The sequence below is a fragment of the Malaclemys terrapin genome, chromosome 1 (genome assembly GCF_027887155.1).
Source record: "Malaclemys terrapin pileata isolate rMalTer1 chromosome 1, rMalTer1.hap1, whole genome shotgun sequence".
NCBI lineage: Eukaryota > Metazoa > Chordata > Testudines > Emydidae > Malaclemys > Malaclemys terrapin.
The window spans coordinates 266,886,793-266,907,237 of NC_071505.1; the positions used below are offsets into that span (position 1 = coordinate 266,886,793).

The 20,445-nt window shown below is 43.3% G+C and overlaps 1 protein-coding gene across 2 annotated transcripts in view; it reads right to left on the reverse strand.

The window, feature by feature from the left end:
• Positions 1 to 20,445, reverse strand: part of FGF14 (fibroblast growth factor 14) — a 636,316-nt gene that overhangs the window by 7,536 nt on the left and 608,335 nt on the right. For both annotated transcript variants that reach the window (XM_054012858.1, XM_054012867.1), the window contains exon 4: positions 2,170 to 2,368. In XM_054012858.1, the coding sequence (XP_053868833.1) occupies positions 2,170 to 2,368 (199 nt within the window). The remainder of the gene's footprint in view (positions 1 to 2,169; positions 2,369 to 20,445) is intronic.

The following is a 20,445-nucleotide window of genomic DNA, read 5'->3' on the forward strand; positions in this document are numbered from 1 at the left end:
GGCTCCAGACAGCACACAAAACAGCCACTGTTCAGCTAGTATTCGTTTCTTTCTTTTTTCCTAAGATGTCTTGTAATACGTGGCCAAGAAACATTCCATAGTCACTGATCTTTGCTGGAATTTTGAAATGCAGAAAACTCCAAAACTAAATTATTAACTGAATTTATGGAAGAATTAAGAATAGCACACTGGGATTCACTAGGGTCCTAACAATTTTAAATCTCTTGAGGAAAATACACATGTTCAGTTACAAAGTACCTGAATTGAGCTGCCTTAATGATGAATACTGTTAGATAATTCAATTTAATTTTCCACATCACTGAATTAGGTAATATTTTACTTACACATAAGTTGGGGGTAGCATTTATTTATATCACAGCGATGTTAAAAAAGAGATGTCAAGCAGTCAAAAGAATTAATCATCACACAAAAGATCTTGAAGAAACTATGTGAGAGAACAATCCCTTCTTCCCTGGACTAATTAAAATAGGAGGCAGTAGCATCAAAGCACTGACCTTGATCTTCAGTGTACGGAAGTTTCATAATAGATATGAAAGGCCCATACCATCATTAACTAATCAAGTACTTAACGTGTTCTAACATTTGCAATGACATAATCTAAATCTTTTTATGGCTTTTGAAAGTTTGAAATTAAATTTCTTCTCTAGAGTACATAATGCTGGGGATGATCTATGTCTTTACAGTGCACACCCATAATTGTTTTTAGGACACTTCTGTTTGCTGATTAATTAGGAACAGGATGAAATACCAATGTGACCTACAAAAATATGAAGTTAAGCACCATGTGATAGCAATACAAAGTAAAGGAATTACATAGTATAGCTGTAGTCTTTGATGACTCTTTTGGGCAACATCAAATAAGTTGTTTCTAAGCCTTACCTCAACTCTTTTGATAAAGAGTCTGACCATACAAATATTAATTACTCTAATGGAAAAAGCACATCTTCCCTAAGCTGTATGTACTGTGATTCCTTTTTAAAAATATTCTGGCATTTTTCCCAATAAAAGTCTTAAAATACATAACTTTAAGTTCATATATAGGGGTTAACACATATAGTGCAAGTCTTGCTGAAACACTGGGAAAGTGTTAAAGACCACTTGAACTGCAGAGCATAGAAAAAAAAAATCAGGGTAAACTAATATGTGATATTAAAGTCAGTCACCTAGACCTGTTACATTTTCATTACATAAAGACAGTCCTAACACATTTAACACATGATTTAGATTTGAAATTCCTCAAAACCTTCCACACCTTGTAATTCTCAGATAACTGTAATGTTAAAAAACATGTCACTGCTGACAAAATCATTACTTAGAAAGGTGTTGGGTTTCTTTTAAGATGTTAACTAATGAAACACTTTTCAGCATTACTGAGGTGATGAGCAACAATCTGGATCAAAGTGAATGAGATTTGGAGTGTAAACAGGACAAAACAACAAAAAAAAGCCCAGGTGAAAAAGTCTTGTAGAATGAGTAGGACAAATAGACAATTCTATATTCAAGACAAAAAATTAACACATTTTGCCAGATTATGCAACATCATTTTAGTATATAAGGTTAGCATGACTAAAGGTATTATTTGTTGTTCCCCTTTCCTAACCTAGCAGAATAGCTGACATACACAAAGGCGCACTATACATCACATGACTCAATAGAGCAGTTTGATTTAGTCTATAATAAGACCTTTGAGTTTTGTGTTAGAATGCTCTTAAATTGCAATGCTGACATTTCGTCTATTCCATTCATAACTCCAATTTCCTTAAGTATACATTATTGTTCAGAACCACTCATGCTGGTTCATGAAAGGAATATTTTCTCACTGCAATACTGACACCAACTTTTTGCTTCTACCAGAAGAATATTTTAAAAAGCAGCACAGTACATTTTAACAATAGGTTTTCTTCTAATAAAATGACCTCTTAATCCCATGAAAGAGCATTTTACATATGCCCTTTCTAGGGCACACTGTGGTGAAGCATAATACACTCATGAATCCTAGCAATTGTCATATGGCCAGTGGGTGTGTGCCAAGCACATTCTGAAATGATACGATAGGACCCATTCCCCCTCCTTTTGTGGTATTACCATCTCAAAGGAAGAGATGTTTTAAAATTTCAGCATATCTGGCTGTGATGGCCCAAAGCTCACCTTCCAATGGCTTGGGTAGAAAATGAGCTGCTGGTTTTGTTTTCTTCACTCTGTTTCCTTTCATGACCTGCCCTTCCTTATTAAGCCCCAGGAACCAGGCCCTACCCGACTCTTGTTGTCTGTAGAGCATCGATGAGTAGATTACATAATAATTTTCATAAACGGACTCCTTAAACTTGCACTCCGGTGTAAAAAGTTCCTGTGGGAGAAAGGGTAAAAATTAGAGCATATCCCAAAAGAGCCATGGCTGGTTGTGAGAGTTTTTCCTTATTTTTCCCTCCAATAACGCACTGGGGTTCGTATGGGAGATGGTTGTGCAACTGAGCCCTTTAATTCTAATAGTTGTGGTGTCCATAGTCAATAAATAATGGTTTACAGGCTATGAAAAGTCTTATCTGTTAGGCATACAACTAACATCCTTCTATCACTAACATTTCTTTCCCAGCCATTTACAGAGTCGTACATTTGTACCAGCATGCAGAAACTATAAACGCAGTTTCTATAAGAACCACAAACAAGATATAGGAAATCCCTAGAGTGCTGCTTCTCTTTTGCCACATGAGTCCAGGCTTCAATCAAGCTATTCCAGGAATTTAAGAGGTAGCTGTTTGTGATGCCCTCCCTTCTTCTTCCAGCGATTCCAAGTCACAGACAAGGAGAAGCAAAGGCAAAACACTTGTGCCATTCAACATACCATTTGTATCATACTAGTCATTTTTCTAGGCTGCTGGAACAACAAAGTAAGATAATCAGGAAGGCCCAATGGAAGTTAGGAGCCAAAATACCTTTGAGGATCTAGGCTGAAATGCCTACATAACCCGGCCAATCACTTTCTTGAATATGCATGCTGTTTCCTTTGTTTAAATAAATAACACGACCCCACACACTGCCTCCTTCCCCAATATCCTGCTTCCCTATAAACCTAAATCACCAGAAAACACTACCATTTGTTTTCTGTATTACAAACCAATACATTTATCTTTGCCACCTGTTGCTCCCCTTCACTGAGGAAAAAAAGGACAGTGCTTTTGCTTCATGAAAAAAGGATCTGAACCAGGCTTGGCTGAAAAATGCTGACGAGAACTTTGAGTGAGGGGTCTTTTTTTCCCCCTTTTCTGTTGTTGTTTTGTTTTTAGGCATGAGGTTAACCTTTTAAGCTTAGGCTTTAGAAAGCATGTTATGATTTTGTTCTACAAGTAACCACTTGTTTCCAATATTATTACTCATTATTACTTGAATAGCTATTCTTCGATAATAAATGTAGTCTTGTTTTCACTATCAATATATCTCAGTATGTTAGTGTAGTATTAAGCAAAGTGCTGGTCTCGAGTTGAATCTTGCACGCTGGTGTATACCCTTCCTTTGTGAATAGCAGTCATAGTAATTCTGTGAGTGGTCAGTGGATAAGGGGCTGGACACTGCAGGGAATTCCCTGAGTATTCGGGGGTTGGTGTGTGTCTGTTGATACCTGTACAGACAGAGAGAGGCCTATGCGGGGCTGGAAGGCAATGCTTGTGCTGCCAGAGGCTGGTGGTTTCAGGCATGCTAAGGACCCGTAGTATTGAGGTGCCTCACAACTCTGGGCACCCCTAGGGAGTGTCACACATTCCTAACTAGGCTTTCAGGTATTACAGTGATTGACAACTTTGTAACTAAATAGAAACTGCAACTGCTTGGATTCAGGAGACCTGCATTCTATTCTCGACATTGATGCTCACTTGCTGTGTGGCCTTAGGCAAATCAGTGCCTTTTTAAAGCTCTTTGAGATCTTCAGAGGAATACAAGTGCAAAGTACAAATTGTTATTAATTTGTATTATAGTGGCACATAGATGCCCTGGCCCCACGGTGTTAGGCACTGTACGCTCACACATAACGAAGATACAGGCTCTGCCCTGAAGAGCTTGCTTGCACCCTACATGTAAGGCTATACCCAACAGACAGTTTAAAGAAATGGCAGGGGTCGGGGAGGAGCACAAAGAAACAATGAGCAATGAGAAGATGCTGGTCAGCATGAAAAGTAGCAGTCATGGAAAAATCACCCGCCCAGACATTGCTGAGTTTTTTGTAGGGATCATGGTAGAGACGAGTTTTTGGAGGGATGTGAAGGAGGGCAATGAGGCAGTTTTGCAGCCCCTCCCAGGCAGGGCCAGCTCTAGGTTTTTTGCCACCTCAAGCAAAAAAATTTTTGGCTGCCCCCCACCCCAGCCCTGGGCTCTCTCTTCCCCCCTCCCACCCACACCTCCTGCCACCCCAGCCCTGGGCTCTCTCTTCCCCGCCCAACCCGCACCCCGCTGCCCCAGCCCTGGGCTCCCCCCACCCGTGATGACTCTGCCCGCTCCCCCCTCACCTCCAGCCGGTCCGGTGCTGGCAGGGTCAGGGTAAGCAGCGGGGCTCCTGGGCCGCGCCTCAGCCCAGGGTCCCTCCATCCAGGGCTCCAACCTCCAGGACCGGCCGGGACCCGGGAGGGCAGAGCCGGGGGACTGCCCCGGCAGAGGGCTGAGGAGCTGGGGCAGGGTAGCCCCAGAGGCAGCGGAGCCCCGGAGAGAGGGACGCAGGCCCCGCACAGCAGCGCCCGACCCTCTATGGTCCTGCTGCTGCTGCTGCTTCTGGCCGCCCTGCCACAGTCCCTGGGCGGCTTGGGCCGCTTCGCCCAGCCCCGGCTGCAGCGCTGGGGGGCGGCCGCCCTGTGGCAGCTGCAGGCGTCTCCGTGTGCCCTGTGGGTGTCCCCCAGCCTGAGTGTCCCCCACTCGAAGCCTGCCTGGCCCAGCCACAAGGTGTGGGCGCTGCTCCCCCACGGCGCGAACTGCAGCGCCCCAGGGCGCCCCCTGCGCACGACGCGCTGCTGCTGCCAGGGCCGGCTCTAGGCTTTTGCCGCCAGAAGCACACACACACACACACACACACACACACACACACACACACAAAAGGCCAGAATGCTGCCCTTGAAAATGTGCTGCCCCAAGCACGTGCTTGGTTTGCTGGTGCCTAGAGCCGGCCCTGCTCCCAGGCATAACGTCTGGCACAGGAGAAAATGTTAATGTCATTATTGACATTTTTTTTAAAATGGGCAATCAAGCCAGGCATCTTTTGTGGAGTGAAGATGGGTTTGACATCTTGAGATCGTATAAGAGATTATAAGTATAATAGGAAATAGACTGAGAAGGCCCGTTAACAATGAAGACAAGTAGTTTGTATCTGACGCAGTGAATAAAGTGGAGTCAGTGGAGAGACACAAAGGGGTGGGGGGGGGGTGATATGGTCAAAGTGGTGAGCCAGGAAAAGATCTTTCCACCAGCATTTGAGCAGATATAAGTGGACCAGAATAGGATTTAGTAAGGCCAGAGAAGAGGAAGTTGCAATAGTCTGTATTATAAAGAATTGGTGAACCTCCTGAACAACCCCACCCTCACCAGCATCACCTACAATCGGTCTGGACAAAGCTTCAGTCTTTTTGCTCTCATCCAAGTTCAGTGCTTGGTTATTCAGGGGGAAAGTAAAAACTATCTGGGCTCAAATGAAAGAGAAATCTAAAGCTACATGCTAAGGGCATCATTGCTCAAATTGTCTCACTATCTCCCCTAGTGGCATCCTGAACATTAAACCAGGATGGTGAGAGAATACATAGGACTCCACAGAAGAGAATGCTTGGTACAGTGAAGTATTGCGGTACATCTGTAGAAGAAAAGGGACGAATCATTCAGTAGCATTCTCATCTATCTCAGTGAGGTTCACTGACACCTCAACTGCTGGAAGGGTCATAGGCCTAATTGAGTAGTCCATCCCTAATCAGGAAAGCACTTAAGTACTTTGCTGAGCTGATGCCTAACCACATGGAGACACAACTTCCAAACAAGAAATCATGAACAAGTGAAACAGGCAGAACTTCCATTCTGTGCCCAAAGCTGTCAGCCAGACTGTAAGATATTGAGGCAATAGGAAGATTCCCATAGATTCAGAATTGCCTTGCTGCTTCTCAATGACTTAATGACTCCACCCAAAAAGAGAAGGTTAGAGACAAAGCAATAACTGGTGAAACTGCCAACATTCAGAGCTTACGTCTTCAAGCAAGAGCCTAGCTACCACTCCTTTGAGAGAAGCTGGCACCCTGGACTCCAGTAGGGAATTGATCAGTCCTCAGCAATGGACCCAGTACTTCCCTACTGGATTTTATTAGTCAGAGAACATTACAGATAATCCAGTGGTTGTTCTATTGGTCAGGAGATCCTGAGTTAAACTACATAAGTAATCTGCCCCATGGATATTGAAATTGCTTAGGATAACAAGCATTGGTGTCTATTTGGACAAATAATAATAAAACTTATTTCTTATATAATGTTTTTCAGCAGTAGATTTCAAAAAGCTTCACAATCATTAACGCATTTATCCTCACAACAGCCCTGTGAGGTAGGGAAGCATTATTATCTCCATTGTACAGATGGGCAACTGAAGCACAGACTGGCTAAATGACCTGCACAAAGTCACACACAGGAAGTCCATGGCAGAGCAGGGAATTGAAACCAGGCCGCTTATGTCCTAGACCAGTGCCTTAACCACTTATGTCCTAGATCAGTGCCTCGCCTCCCCTGGGACAAAAGCCCAGGAAACTAAGACAGGAAATGCCAGGTCTAGAAGGGGTGTCAGGATATACATTTAAACCACTGTCTTCTGTTAAATTTTATTCTTTTAAAAAGACCTGATATCATAAATATCACTACTTAAAGTACATAAGAGCTGCCATACTGGGTTAGACCATAGTCCATGTTGCCCAGTCTCCAACAGTAGCGCATACCAGAGTTTCAGGGGAAGTGTACATAACAGGGCAATTATGGACTGATCCACCCGTCTTCCACTCCCAGCTTCTGGTAGTCAGAGGTGTAGGGTTGCCCCAAGCATGGGGTTGCATCTCTGATCATCCTTGCTAATAGCCATTGATGGACCTGTCCTCCATGAACTTATCCAGTTCTTTTTTGACCCAGTTGTACATTGGTCAATGCAATGAGTTCCACTGGTTAGTTCAGTGTTGTGTGTAAAAAGTACATCCCCTTGTTTGTGTTCAACCAGCTGCCTATTAATTTCATTGGGTGACCCTTGCGGGTTTTTTTATATTGTGTCCACTTTTTCCACACCATTCATGATTTTATAGACCTCTGTGATAGCCCCCACTTAGTCATCTCTTTTCTAAGATGAACAGTCCTAATCTTTTTAGTTTCTCCTCATATAGAAGCCATTCCATACCCTAGGTAATCTTTGGTGCCCTTCTCTGAACCTTTTCCAGTGCCACTATATCCTTTTTGACATGGGGAGAACAGAAGTGCACATAGTATTCAAGGTGTGGGCACACCACAGATTTACATAGGGGCATTATGAAATTTTCTGTCTTATTTTCTATCCCTTTCCTAATAGTTCCTAACATACTGTTAGCCTTTTTGACTGCTGCTACGCATTGAGTGGATGTTTTCAGAGAACTATCCACAGTGACTCCCAGATCTCTTTCTTGGGAGGGAACAGCTAATTTGGAACCCATTATTGTATATGTATAGTTGGGATTATTCTTTTCACTGTGCATTACTTTGCACTTATCAGCGTTGAATTTCATCTATTATTTTGTTGCCCAGTCACCCAGTTCTGTGAGATTTCCCCCATAACTCCTTGGAGTCTGCTTTGGACTTAACTACCTTGAATAATTTTGTATTATCTGCACATTTTCCCACTTCATTGTTCACCCCATTTTCCAGCTCATAATGAATATGTTGAGCAGCACAGATCCCAGTACAGATTCTTCAGGGATGCCACTGTTAATCCCATCTCTATTATGACAGCTGAACACTTATTACTACCCTTTGTTTCTTATCTTTCAGTTAGTTACTGATCCATGAGAGGACCTTCCCTCTTATCCCATAGCCACTTACTTTTCTTAAGAGCCTTTAATGAAAGTACACTATATTAACTGGCTGACCCTTAGATAGCTACATCCTTGTTAATTTCCTCAAAGAATTCTACTAGATTGGTGAGGCATGATTTTCACTTTAAAAAAGCCATGGTTGACTCTTCCCCCAACAAATCATGTTCATCTATAGTAAAGAACAGAATTATCAGACACATAGTTTCTACCAATTTGTCAGGCACTGAAGTTAGGTTTACCAGCCTGTAATGGCCAGGATGTCATCTGGAGCCCATTTTAAAAAATCAGCATTAAATTAGCTTCCAGTCATCTGGCACAGAGGCTGATTTCAGTGATAGGTTACATACTACAGTTACTAGCTCTTGAATTTCATATCAGAAATTTGTAGCCTAAGGAAATATAACTATTAACTAAATTCAGACAAAATAAATGTATTGTAAATCAATTCTCTTATTAGTCTAGGATTATAACTATCAGTGATGTGAATGTGATTCTTTTGTTCATGTACATTTATCAGTTCCTGCAATAAGATCATGTATAACAAAGACACAACCTGCATATGACAGAAACTGGCAAAGATTATTGGAAAGATTCCCCTGTATTAAAGATGGTATTGATTGCAACCTGAATTTAGCTTCACCCTGTCTCCAGATTGAAACAGAATATATAGCCACTTAGCTTACAAAAACTATCCCATTTCATAATAAAAAAGGACTACTTTGTTTGCAACAGCCAGCAGTCATGCTGATGATCACATTAAAATATGATAGCTAGATTAGATTGAATGGTGTTTTATGGGAAAGGCAATGCACGTATTCACCACTTCCACAAACTTACTGTTTGCAAGACCAAATAAGGATGTCAACTGTGAACCTATTTGAAAAAAGTGGAACAAGTGGGGAAAACTTCATACATACACACACAAAAAGTAAATCTAGTTTCTTTAAACAATTTTCAGACTGTCAATACATAAACAGTATCATAACATCACAAGTGATACATACGCAGGGCAATGTTTATTTTGTTCTTCCATTTTTCTGATCAGCACCAAGCACTCAAAATCATCAATGAGTGATTGTGTGTCATGTAAGCAATTATCATTACACATGACCCTCATTATAAAACTCTATCAGACTCTGATGTAGGACTCTGATATATTCATAGGCTATCCAGTTTGACTTCCAAATAAATTAACCCTGATTAGAACCTGAAATGAGACCTTCAGTTCCTAAGACAGAATCCACTATTATGCATGGCTATGATTCTATGATGTGAGAGAATATGAAAGGCTTGGGGAAGCAGCTTTGAAAAGTCAAGTAATGTTCGAGGGTAGAACTCACAATTCTGCCTGCTGGCATTCATATGCCATATCTACGGCAACAAAATTTCATAAGAATTGCGGGACAAGTGGTGACTGTCTTGAGGAATGGAAGAAAAATGAAGTTTAAAAATATTAGAGATGGGTCATATTTGCAAAGTTTGGATGTCGATCTGAACTGTTACAGGTTTTTGGCTTGCACCTAGTTTTTTCCAGGACTTTAGCAGTTGCAGAGATAAATCGTTTTAAAGCTGCAGTGTAAACACCAACCAGAACTGTTTCCTGTCCTTAAATATAAAACATCTCTTGACTCATTTATACAATCTGACTACGGATTTCTGGTCTGAGTGAGCCTGACACATAGCCAGTGTATGTCTACACTGCAATGTAAACGTGTCACAAGGTGCCTCTGTTGTCACCCGGTGAACCTTGTTACCCGGGGTTCTTTTAACCCAAAGCTCTCAGTAACTTTTACTCTCTCCGAGGTGGTGTCAAGAAATAAATCAGGGGAGACACGGCCATCCGACCGATAGATGGCTGGCACAAACAGGACAACACAAGAGTGCTTTCACTTCAAGCTAAACTTTACTTAGTCTCAAGCACATACACACGTCTGCAACAGATTAGTGAAACACCCTCAACCCTTGATAATTACCGAAGCTGAGTGTGGCTTTCGAGTGGCACCGTGACAGGCTTCAGCTGGCCAGGCTTCCGTCTGCCGGTGAGGACCCGAAGATGCGTCCCTGAAGAGCCCCTCCTGAGAAGTCCAAATACCTCAAACTTTCCCCCTTTATTTATACATATCCCTAAAGAAAACTTGCTAAGCAAGCAGGGTTAAAAGTCAGACACCTTATGATTGCCAATTAACCAGAGATATTTTTTTTCCAGAGTGTCCAGGCTTTTGGGCCCTGACAAACATTCCCGGGGTCACATATAACCAGACTTCTTGTTTTTCTAAAATACATGCATCAGCAATTTTAACACTCTTAGCAGGAAGGGCGCAGGGTCAAGCTGCCCTGTCTGTGGCACCCGAAAACCCCTCCCCTCCTGTCTGGTTACACTGAGGCTGCTGCATGACCAATTTACGACCTGCTGACTTAGCTACTTTTAGCAGTACGCAAGAATGGTTCAGTATAGCCTGCTAACTTGACTACTGTTAGCAACACACAATAGTGGTTTAGGCACTTTACTCGTTTGCCAAAAGCTCCCTGAACAAACCTCACTGCCTGACTAGTTCAGATAGATTCACAGTCACAAACACACCGGTACCAGGCTGTTTCTCTCTCTCTCACACACCAAAGTGAGTATTTATTCCTCTCTTACATAGTAACACCTTCCAATGCTGGCTTACAGCAAGGGTAGGCTTCCTTGCAGCCATCACTTCCCAGCCCAGGCTCATCCTCTGAGCCTCCTTCTGAGTCTCTCCTTTATTGTCCCTTGCTTCCTGTTTCCTGCCCTTATATTCTTCCCAATTACCCATTCTGGTCTGATCACCGATCTGCAAGCGCACTGTCAGAAAGCCTCCTGTGTTTGCAGTGGAGAGTGAACTGACCAAGCCTTTTGTAAAGTGAGCTGCTTCCTGGTAACATGCAGGTTGAGCAGTAAAGTTTCCCAGAGGGCACCACTTTCTTAGGGCTAGAATGGGACTCTGGGATGTGGTTACTTTGACTCGGATCTCCACACTGCAGTGTGGATGTCAGAGTCCTAGGTTTCAGCACAGTTCAGAAAATAATTAACATAGGGTTAGAATGTGTGTAGATGTTCAAGCCTAGGATTCCCTAACATGGGTCAGCTGACTCAAGTCCCAGTAACCCTGGGCTTACATTGCCGTGCAGACATACCATAAGACAACAATAACAGGGCTTGTGTGCATTATAGGCAATGTTTGCTTGTGCTACAGGGAAGAGATTTTTCACAAAAAACAGTAAGCAATCCGGTCTGTCTCACTCAATCACTTCTACTCAGGCAACCATGCTTCATCAGCTTGTAGATAACACCATGGTCTAGTTTGCAAAGGTCAGTGCCAAGGAAAAATAGGTCAGCAGTACTAAGTTCACAGGCTAAAAGGAAAGACAAAGAAAATATCTTCAGGAAAAGGCCACTAAGAGGAGAAGAAGGAAATCTCATTCAGGGCACATCTACCCTGCAAATCCAAAACAACAAAACATGCAGCAAGGAGTCTCAGAGGCCTGGGCTAGGTCTACACTGTGTGTGTGGGGGGGATCGATTTAAGATACGCAAATTCAGCTACACGAATAGCGTAGCTGAATTCGACATATCCTATTCGACTTATCCCGCTGTGAGGACGGCGGCAAATCGACCTCCGCAGCTCCCCGTCGATGGTGCTTACTCCTCCTGACAAGGTGGGAGTATGCGCGTCAATTCGGGAATCGATTTATCCATCTAGATGAGACGCGATAAATCAATCCCGGAGAGATCAATTTCTACCCGACGATCCGGGCGGGTAGTGTAGACTAGCCCTCTGGTGTCAAACTCATAGACTTTAAGGTGAGACGGCTCACACTAAAGTGCTAAAAATATCAGTGTAGACATTCAGGCCTGGGCTGGAGCCCACAGGCCAAGATCACCCTCTTCGCTGGATGTCGCAGTCTGGCCTCCAGCCCGAGTGGGAATGTCTATCCTACTAGTTTTTGCTCCATAGCGTGAGCCCGGCAAACCCAAGTCCATTGACGCAGGCTCTGAGACTCGCTCCCGCAGGTTTTGTTTTTCTGTAGACTTACCATTACCCATCCGTTTAACAGTTCTAACTACAGTTAAGCCAAGTTGTACAAATTTAAATTAAACTCAGGTGTGGAGTTAGCCCTTCCAAGCGACAGCAGAATCTATTACACAATCTTCTCCAACCATTTGCAGCCATTATTGTATACCTGCTCTTCAGACATTAATGCCTTAAATAACATTAATTGCTGTGAAATGGGGCAAAGCATTACAAAAATGACTATAGGAATTACCAAACATTAAAGGGAGCCATTTCCCAGACGTTCTTACTCTGCACCATTAATGGGATTTCAGAGCCTGCTCATCTGTGTCACATTACAATTTCTGTGAGCTGAGGAAAATTGCAACTATATTTTGCAACTGAATTACCTTTACATTAATATTAGCCACTGCTGGACGACATGACATGGTGTAGTGGATTACATGAAAGTATGCATATGGAGCAGGGACTATGGCACCAGGGGAGGGGAGGTGTTGAAAAATATGGTCCAGCTGGGGCAACCCTCACCACCAGCACACTCCTAGGGTGACCATATTTCCCAAAGGGAAAATGGGACACCACATGGGACTGGTCCGAGCTGCTCACCCAAGCCCTCCACCCTCCCTTGTGTGGGGGGCTGGCCAATTCCCTTCCCCCCTTTTCCGACCCTTGCACATGGGGCTAGCCCGTGTCCTGCCTCCTCTCCAACCTGTAGGAGGAGAAGCAGCAGCCAAAGCAGGGACTTTTGCACATTCACAGCATGTTCTACAGTTCTGACTGGACTTTCTCTGCCCTGTGCTGTTTGCTCCAGTCAGGCCTGCCAACGGGAGTGCAAAGGGAGCATTTGCCCAGGGGTCCGGGCAATTTAAAAGGGCTCGGGGGCTCCCGGCCACCGCGGCTGCCTCAGAAGTGCTGGTGGGGAGTCCCGAGCCCTTTTAAATCGCCTGGGTGGGCCACAGGGATCCTAGGCGCATGAGACCACTCTGGCCCCGCGCTTTGGGGGGCCCTGAGGGCCAGCACAATTGGCCAGAGAGGGCGGTCCCAGAAGTGACAGGTTCATCACTTCCGCCCTGGGCCCCGCCCCTCCAGGAATAGCCTTGGCCCTGGGGCCTGTAATTTCCATTGGCGGGCCTGGCTCCAGCCCTCCCTCTTCCCCAAATTACTCCATCTCAGCTTCATTCTACATCTTTCCCCACCTCACCTTCCTTCCTGCTTAGCTGATTCCCTTCTAAGCAATATAATCCCTCCCTACACACACACACACACACCCTTTAAAAATATGGAACTAAGACTATGTCTAGACTACAAATTACTTCGGGATAACTGACGTCGCTTGGGGTGTGTGAATAATCCACACCCCTGAGTGACATAAATTACACTGACCTACGTGCCAGTGTGGACAGCACTATGTCAGCAGGCAGCTTCTCCTGCCGACATAGCTACTGCCTCTTGCAGAGGTGGGAGTCATTAAGCTGACTGGAGAGCTCGCTCCCGTCGGGCTTAGAGCATCTTAACCAGAGGTGCTGCAGCAGCGTCACTGTAGCATAGATGTAGCCTACCATGCTATTTGCTGGCATTACATTGCTCACTCTGCTTGTGTTCGATCCCTTTCTCCATCCTGTGTCTGTCTTGTCTGTTTAGACCAGAGGTGGGCAAACTACAGCTCACGGGACTGTCCTGCCCGGCCCTTGAGCTCCCGGCCATGGTAAGGGGGTGGGGCGGGGTTGGATAAGGGGCCGGAGGTCCCAGGGCCAGTCCGGGGACAGTGGGTGGTTGGATAGGCGTGGGAGTCCTGGGGGGGCCTGTCAGGGGGCATGATTGTGGCTAGAGGTTGGAGCATTCAGGGGACAGGGAGTAGGGGGGGTTGAATAGGGGGTGGAATCCTGGGGGGGCAGTTAGGTGCAGAGAGTCCTGGGAAGGGGCGGTCAGGGGACAAGGAGTAGTGGGGGTTGGATGGGTCAGAGGTTTTGAGGGGGGCAGTAAGGGGGTGGGAAGTGGGAGGAGGCGGATGGGGGTGGAGGCCAGGCTGTTTGGGGAGGCACAGCCTTCCCTACCCGACCCTCCATGCAGTTTCGTAATCCTGATGTGGCCCTCAGGCCAAAATGTTTGCCCACCCCTGGTTTAGATGGTAAACTCTTTGGGGGCAGAAATCATCTATTTCTCTGTGTTTCTCCAGTGCCTGGTGCAGTGGGGCCCCCATTCCTGGTTGGCCTGCAGACACAACCACAATAAACATGATTAACTAATAATATTTATTTGCAGGCTACAGTAAGGAGCTTTGCTAATCTAGCAATCCTTAACCATAGACAGTAGGCTAACTTCAGAGGCATTTTGCAAGGTGGTGTAAATTAGACACTCATAGCCCTACTTACACCCACTACGTGATATGTGAATTTATGTAAGAGTCTAAGTTCATATCATTTACAAGATGAGGAGCTAGAAGAAGGTGTAAGAATATGCAAGTTCATTTAAGGAGTGGCCTACTTTAGCTTACATATTCTTACCTTTGTTAGTTGCTTTTCTTGCTACATCCCTTCTTCTGGCTCCTCAGTGCATAAATTACACTAGTTTAAGAGTTAACACTCACTCAGTAGATATGAATCAAGATGTGTCTAAGTCACTAGCAAAAGAATCCTTCTGCCAGTATAGCTTATGTCATTCAGGGATGTGCTGGCAAAATAACTCCTTTTGTTGGTATAAGCTGCATCTCTACTAGAAGTTTGCTGTCATACCTATATTGGCATAGCTATGCTGGCAAAGGATATCTACTGCAAGCCCAAAGATTAGTGTAATGTACTTATTTGGTTGGCTGGGAAAAGGTGTACATTATATCAGTGTAGGATCCCTTGTGACTCATTTTAGTTTGACCCACTGTACCTAATCAGATAAGCTGCTGATGGCCAATAGTTATTGTAACTAATAAATGGATTTTTCTTTATTTCCAGGACAAGTAGGTGACTAAGATCACCGACTCTGAGGTAAGGGAATGCCAGCTCTTACTTTCTAGCAGTTACACATTTCAGAAGAAATCCAGGCATCCCTTGTGTCTCTCTACCTAACCTTTGGCTGCTGACAGTGAAGAGCTCTTATGGATATTGGACACATCTCCCGCATTTCCTGTGACACACTGTCCATTGGCATCTCCAGGGCATTCTTTGGGCTGGGGGCCAAGTCCCTAGATTGTCCACCATGCTTGGGGCCAGCTGAGCTCAGAAAAGCAAACAATGCACCCTTTCCCCATGAGGCAGCTATATGCTGGATGACCGCTCCCTCCTCCTGGACTGGAGAAAACGTGTACCCTGGAGAAGACCAGCTTCTGCCTTTTAAAACCTTTAGCACTATGTGAGGTAACTGTTCCTTTGTCAGCTTCCTCATGTGAGCACAGACCCTTGTCAGGTGACTTCATTGTCAAGATGTTCCCACTAAACCAGTTCTTCTGGGCAGGGACCAGTTTTGTCTAGGGTGACTAGATGTCCAACAATTGGGTACTTAAGAATCAACAGCCTTATACATCCGAAGAAGTGGGCTGTGGTCCACGAGAGCTTATGCTCTAGTGGATTTGTTGGTCTCTAGGGTGCCACAAGTACTCCTGTTCTTCTTTTTGCCTTATACTGTTATTCTTTTGCCACCAGCTTTGGCATTCTCAATCCAGTACAGAGGTAGAATCATAGAATATCAGGGTTGGAAGGGACATCAGGAGGACATCTAGTCCAACCCCCTGCTCAAAGCAGGACCAATCCCCAGACAGATTTTTGCCCCAGATCCCTAAATGGCCCCCTCAAGGATTGAACTCACAACCCTGGGTTTAGCAGGCCAATGCTCAAACCACTGAGCATAGAGAAGGCAGAAGGCTATACATTCAAAATGGAATTTTCAGCCTGACACAGACACACAGTGCTCATGATCTCACACAGAAATCAATAAATTGTACAGACATATACCCCATTCATCAAAGATACTCATTAACTGTCCTAGATAGCCGCATATTGATCTTGGAGCAGTTTGATTCTATTTGCTAGCAACCTAAACCTAATGATAAGAAATGTACAATCAGATGACTTTAATTCTTTTAATCTACATCTAAGGAATGGTGACTATATAAGGAAAGATGGTGGCTTCTTTCTTTTTTTTTAATCTATAACACTTCAATACCAAAAGTCTCTAAATAAATCCTATTGCTTTTCAGCAGAATTCAATATACAACACTGCATGCAATACATTTTTGCAAATAGGCTTAGCTGTGGTGAGTGCATTTCAAAGAAAGCAATGAAGTTTTGTATGAGATTAGTTCTAGTGTTGCCTGGCAATGAATTTACATCACCTATATTCCTGAGAAATGGACAAGAAAACAAGTTTCATGTATGTCAACCTGACATTAAAACAATACATTAACTGTGGACTTGAGTGGGTTGATTTCAAAGATTAATTGAGCCAGAAAATATATCAAATATATCACTATAGAACTGTATATGTAAAATTCTTGTAGGTCTAGAATGGGGGTTAAAGAGAAGCCACCATTTCTAGTTCTGTAAATCCAGCCCCCTCTTCTTCAGTGGCAGAAGAAACACAAGTACAAATAGATATGTACCCCATATTGACATGTAGTCAAGGATAGCTGTGCAAACACTTGGCTGCAAGAAGACAGTTTTTGCCTATGAAAAATTGCCTGATGATGTTATATAAAATATAAAAATGAGATGAAAATGGCAAATATTTGGATTTCAAAATCCATTGAAAATACAAATCTTAACCAGATTAGCCATTGAGAACCATTTTGCACTGCCATGAGAAATGTATGCACCAAGCACGCTGCCCACAGACAAAGAAATGGAAGGAAGAATGGACGGTTCAGGAGGCAGGTAATAAGATTTAGAGTTTTTCACACCTAGAACGTTGGTATATATTTAACTCAAGTCAGTGACTGAAAGTTGGCACCGTCTGATATCTGCTTATGGTCTGTGAAATTACTTTGGTGGTCTCAGTCGCCTCTCGAAAGAACAGATACATCACAAAAGCCAGCCCCATAGCTGGGACTAAGTGGCGATTCTTTTTTGCAGTGTCAGCCTAGAGACAAAGGACTGAATGGGTATTGGGTCTGAAACACTGCAGAAAGCTTCTACTGCCTCTTCCTGTAGAGTGCTGGTTCTGTGTATAGCAGAATTCACTCCAAGTTGGTCAAAACTGCATCTTTCACAAGGAGCAAATTAATGCACAACATTGTTTGCTTGTTTTAAATGATGTCGTAATAATATATAAGAAACTGCTCATGTATGACTGTAACATGTCTCTACAGATGAATACATGGAATCTTTCCTTCACAAAAGATAAATCAGACACCCTTAAGGTGATACCTGACCATCTTTTACAAGAGGTATTAAAACCAATTGAATTCGTTTATCAATTTTCATTATTTAAATAATTCATTACAAATAACTATTTTCAAACAAAGCCTCAGTAAAAGGAAAGTATTTCCCTGAAACAGTCAACAGAATAGGAGAGGGCACAGTCCTTGGTTACACTTGATGAAAAATTTTCTTCCTAGAGATTTCAAGTTGTGTTTTGGCAGAAGAGATTGAACCCCTGTGGACATGAGGGGTTGTACAGGTCATATAGGCCCAGATCATAGATTTGCCAGGCCACTTATGCCCAGAACATTAGATACACCCGAGCTCCAGTCAGCAGACCTGACGGGGAGACAAATATGGCTTTTCATTGGGGTCCCAGCCTTATTGGTGCTCAAATTTATGTTGATTTGTAATTACCCCAAACGGGATTGTAAGAGTTTAGCATGCTCCAGCCATGCCCTCTCCCACACCGACACATCCCCTACACTAGAGGGCGAACATGTAATACTGGCTATTCCCATTATATATGTAATTTATACCTGTTGTAAAATCCCTTTATACTACCAGAGACGAACTCATACTACCATGAGTGCGCTTTGCACCCACTTTTTGATATGTTAATAATAAAATACATTTAAAGAGTAATTATCAAACTTGTATGCGCATCTAACTTAAGGATGCCAAGTGTGAAATCTGGACCATCAAATCTTTAAACAGAAAGATTCCTCCAAAAATAAACAGGAATAAAGCTATAGTAGTGCACATATACAAGGTGAATAAAATACCAGATTCATGTCATAATGTTAAACTGACATGTCAACTTTCAGATTCAGTATTTTGCAAAGTATCAAGAGGACAGAGCAGATCATGATATTTGGGAGCTTTCACAGAGCTCTGGTAGACTGTCAATAACAAACTGTCATTCTAGGGGAATGTATGCAATAATCAGCATGCTCAAAGATGGGGGAGAACATCAGGTTTTACATTTCCATGCTGTTTCGCCAGTGTTCAGAAAATAAATTTTGCTCTTTTGGAAATCAATCAATAAATCAGTCAAAACTCTGTTTTGGGAGAATGTAGCAATTAAAATGATGCCACCAACAAAGATAAAAATCAGAGGCTTCAGAGTGATGTTTTTGCTTCAGCCAGTCACAAATTTCAGGAACAGATTTTTAGTCTCTTAGATATTGTGCGTGACTCACATCAACAGGGAAACTGATACTCAAAAAAACAAACAAACAAACAAAAAAAAAACAACCCTTAGCATTTTATATAGTGCTTTATGTCTTCAAAACTCTGTACACAGATTAATTAATGACTCCTCCCAAAACCTTTCTGAAGCAGGCAAATAAATTTTATCTGGAATTTAGAGATGGGAAGACCTGGGACAAAGAGGTTAAGGCCAACATTTTCAAAAATGGTCCCTGTTTTTTTTTTGTCACAGTTTTCTGAGATGCCTGGCACCATATTGTTATGCTGAGGGATACTAGTGACTGCATAAATCTCAAACCTCTTTGAGACTGGATATGAACACACCCTTCTGTTAACATAACTGTCAGGATAAGTTAATCATAAGACCTACACCTATAACAAAATAATCAGAGAGACTCAGGGCCAAAGCAAGAAATCCAATTAGCGGCCTATAAGCACCCTGAAGAAGCCTAGAGAGAGATCTGGGACAGGTGTGCTTGCTGAAAGAAGCATGGGTCTGTAAACTGTAAAATTACTCCTTTGGGGTTTGTACCTTCCTATGTTTGGAGAAGCAGGACTTTGTGCTTTCTTGTAAATCAACAATCACAGAAACCATCAAAATCCACTCTCAATTTCTACTCCCAACTTGAACATCCCCAGGGCCCTGAACTATTTTTCAGTAAGGCTACTTTTCACTGTGCAGAGTAGAACAACCACAACCCTAGCTGCTGTTGATGCGAATTGCAGGTGTATGACGTTTTTGGGGGGCATCTAGAAACGTAAGTCACGTTGTTACCCCTGAGTCTCAGTGAGAGAGATCTGCTGCTGCTAAACTGTGTGTCACCCCCCTGATATTCCAGTCTGTTAGCCAGCAAAACAAACTTTCCTTGCCTTGCAGTTATCTCTGGGTGCCCCCAGTTCCCGCACCCTGTGGAAGAGCATTCCTCTGCAGCATCCAGCCCGTCATTGGATGCCCACAGAAATACCAAGTCCACTGTCTCCACAGAGACAGAATACACACCAGCTGGCTCAGCTGAGGATGCAACCCCCACTTCAATGTAACAGCACTGAGATGAATTCATAATAAAACAAGAATCAGTTTATTAATAAAGAACAGAGATTTAAGTGATCCCAAGCAGAGATAGAAACAGAAAATGGTTACAAATAAAACAAAAGTATAAGCATGCTTTCTAGTGACTAAAACTTAACTCAAGATGATACAATCTTTGTCATGGCTGGGTCTACATGAGGAATGTACATCAGTATAACTACATCTCTCGGGAGTGTGAAAAATCCACACCCCTGAGAAAACATAGCTATACCGACCTACCCGTGATATAGAGAGCAGTAGATCGACCTCTTGTGTAGGTAATCCACCTGTCCCAATGGAAGAACCTCTCTTGTCAACACAATGTCTACACTGAAGCAGTTCAGCTGCGCTGCAGTAGCGTTTTAAGTGTACACGTATCCTAAGATAAGTTCCTTACCTAAAGCTACTTCTCAGTGTCACCAGCCCACATAGTTGGGGGTCCATCATTCGTAAATGCAAAGAGTGCTGACCTCTTTGTCCTTCAGTGATGCTCTTTTGTTTCTCCTTACATTCCCCAAAGTTCATTGTCTTTGTGAAGAATCAGAAAAACCCCTGGGGTTCAGACTGCCCGGTGTCCTCTGGTGAGCTGACACCATGCTGTTTCCTCAAGCTCCTGATAACTGGTGTTTACCTCAGATGCAAATGAACTGCCCATTGTCTTTGACATTACCTTGCTCAATTTATATCAGAGTCACAAGCAAATCTATATT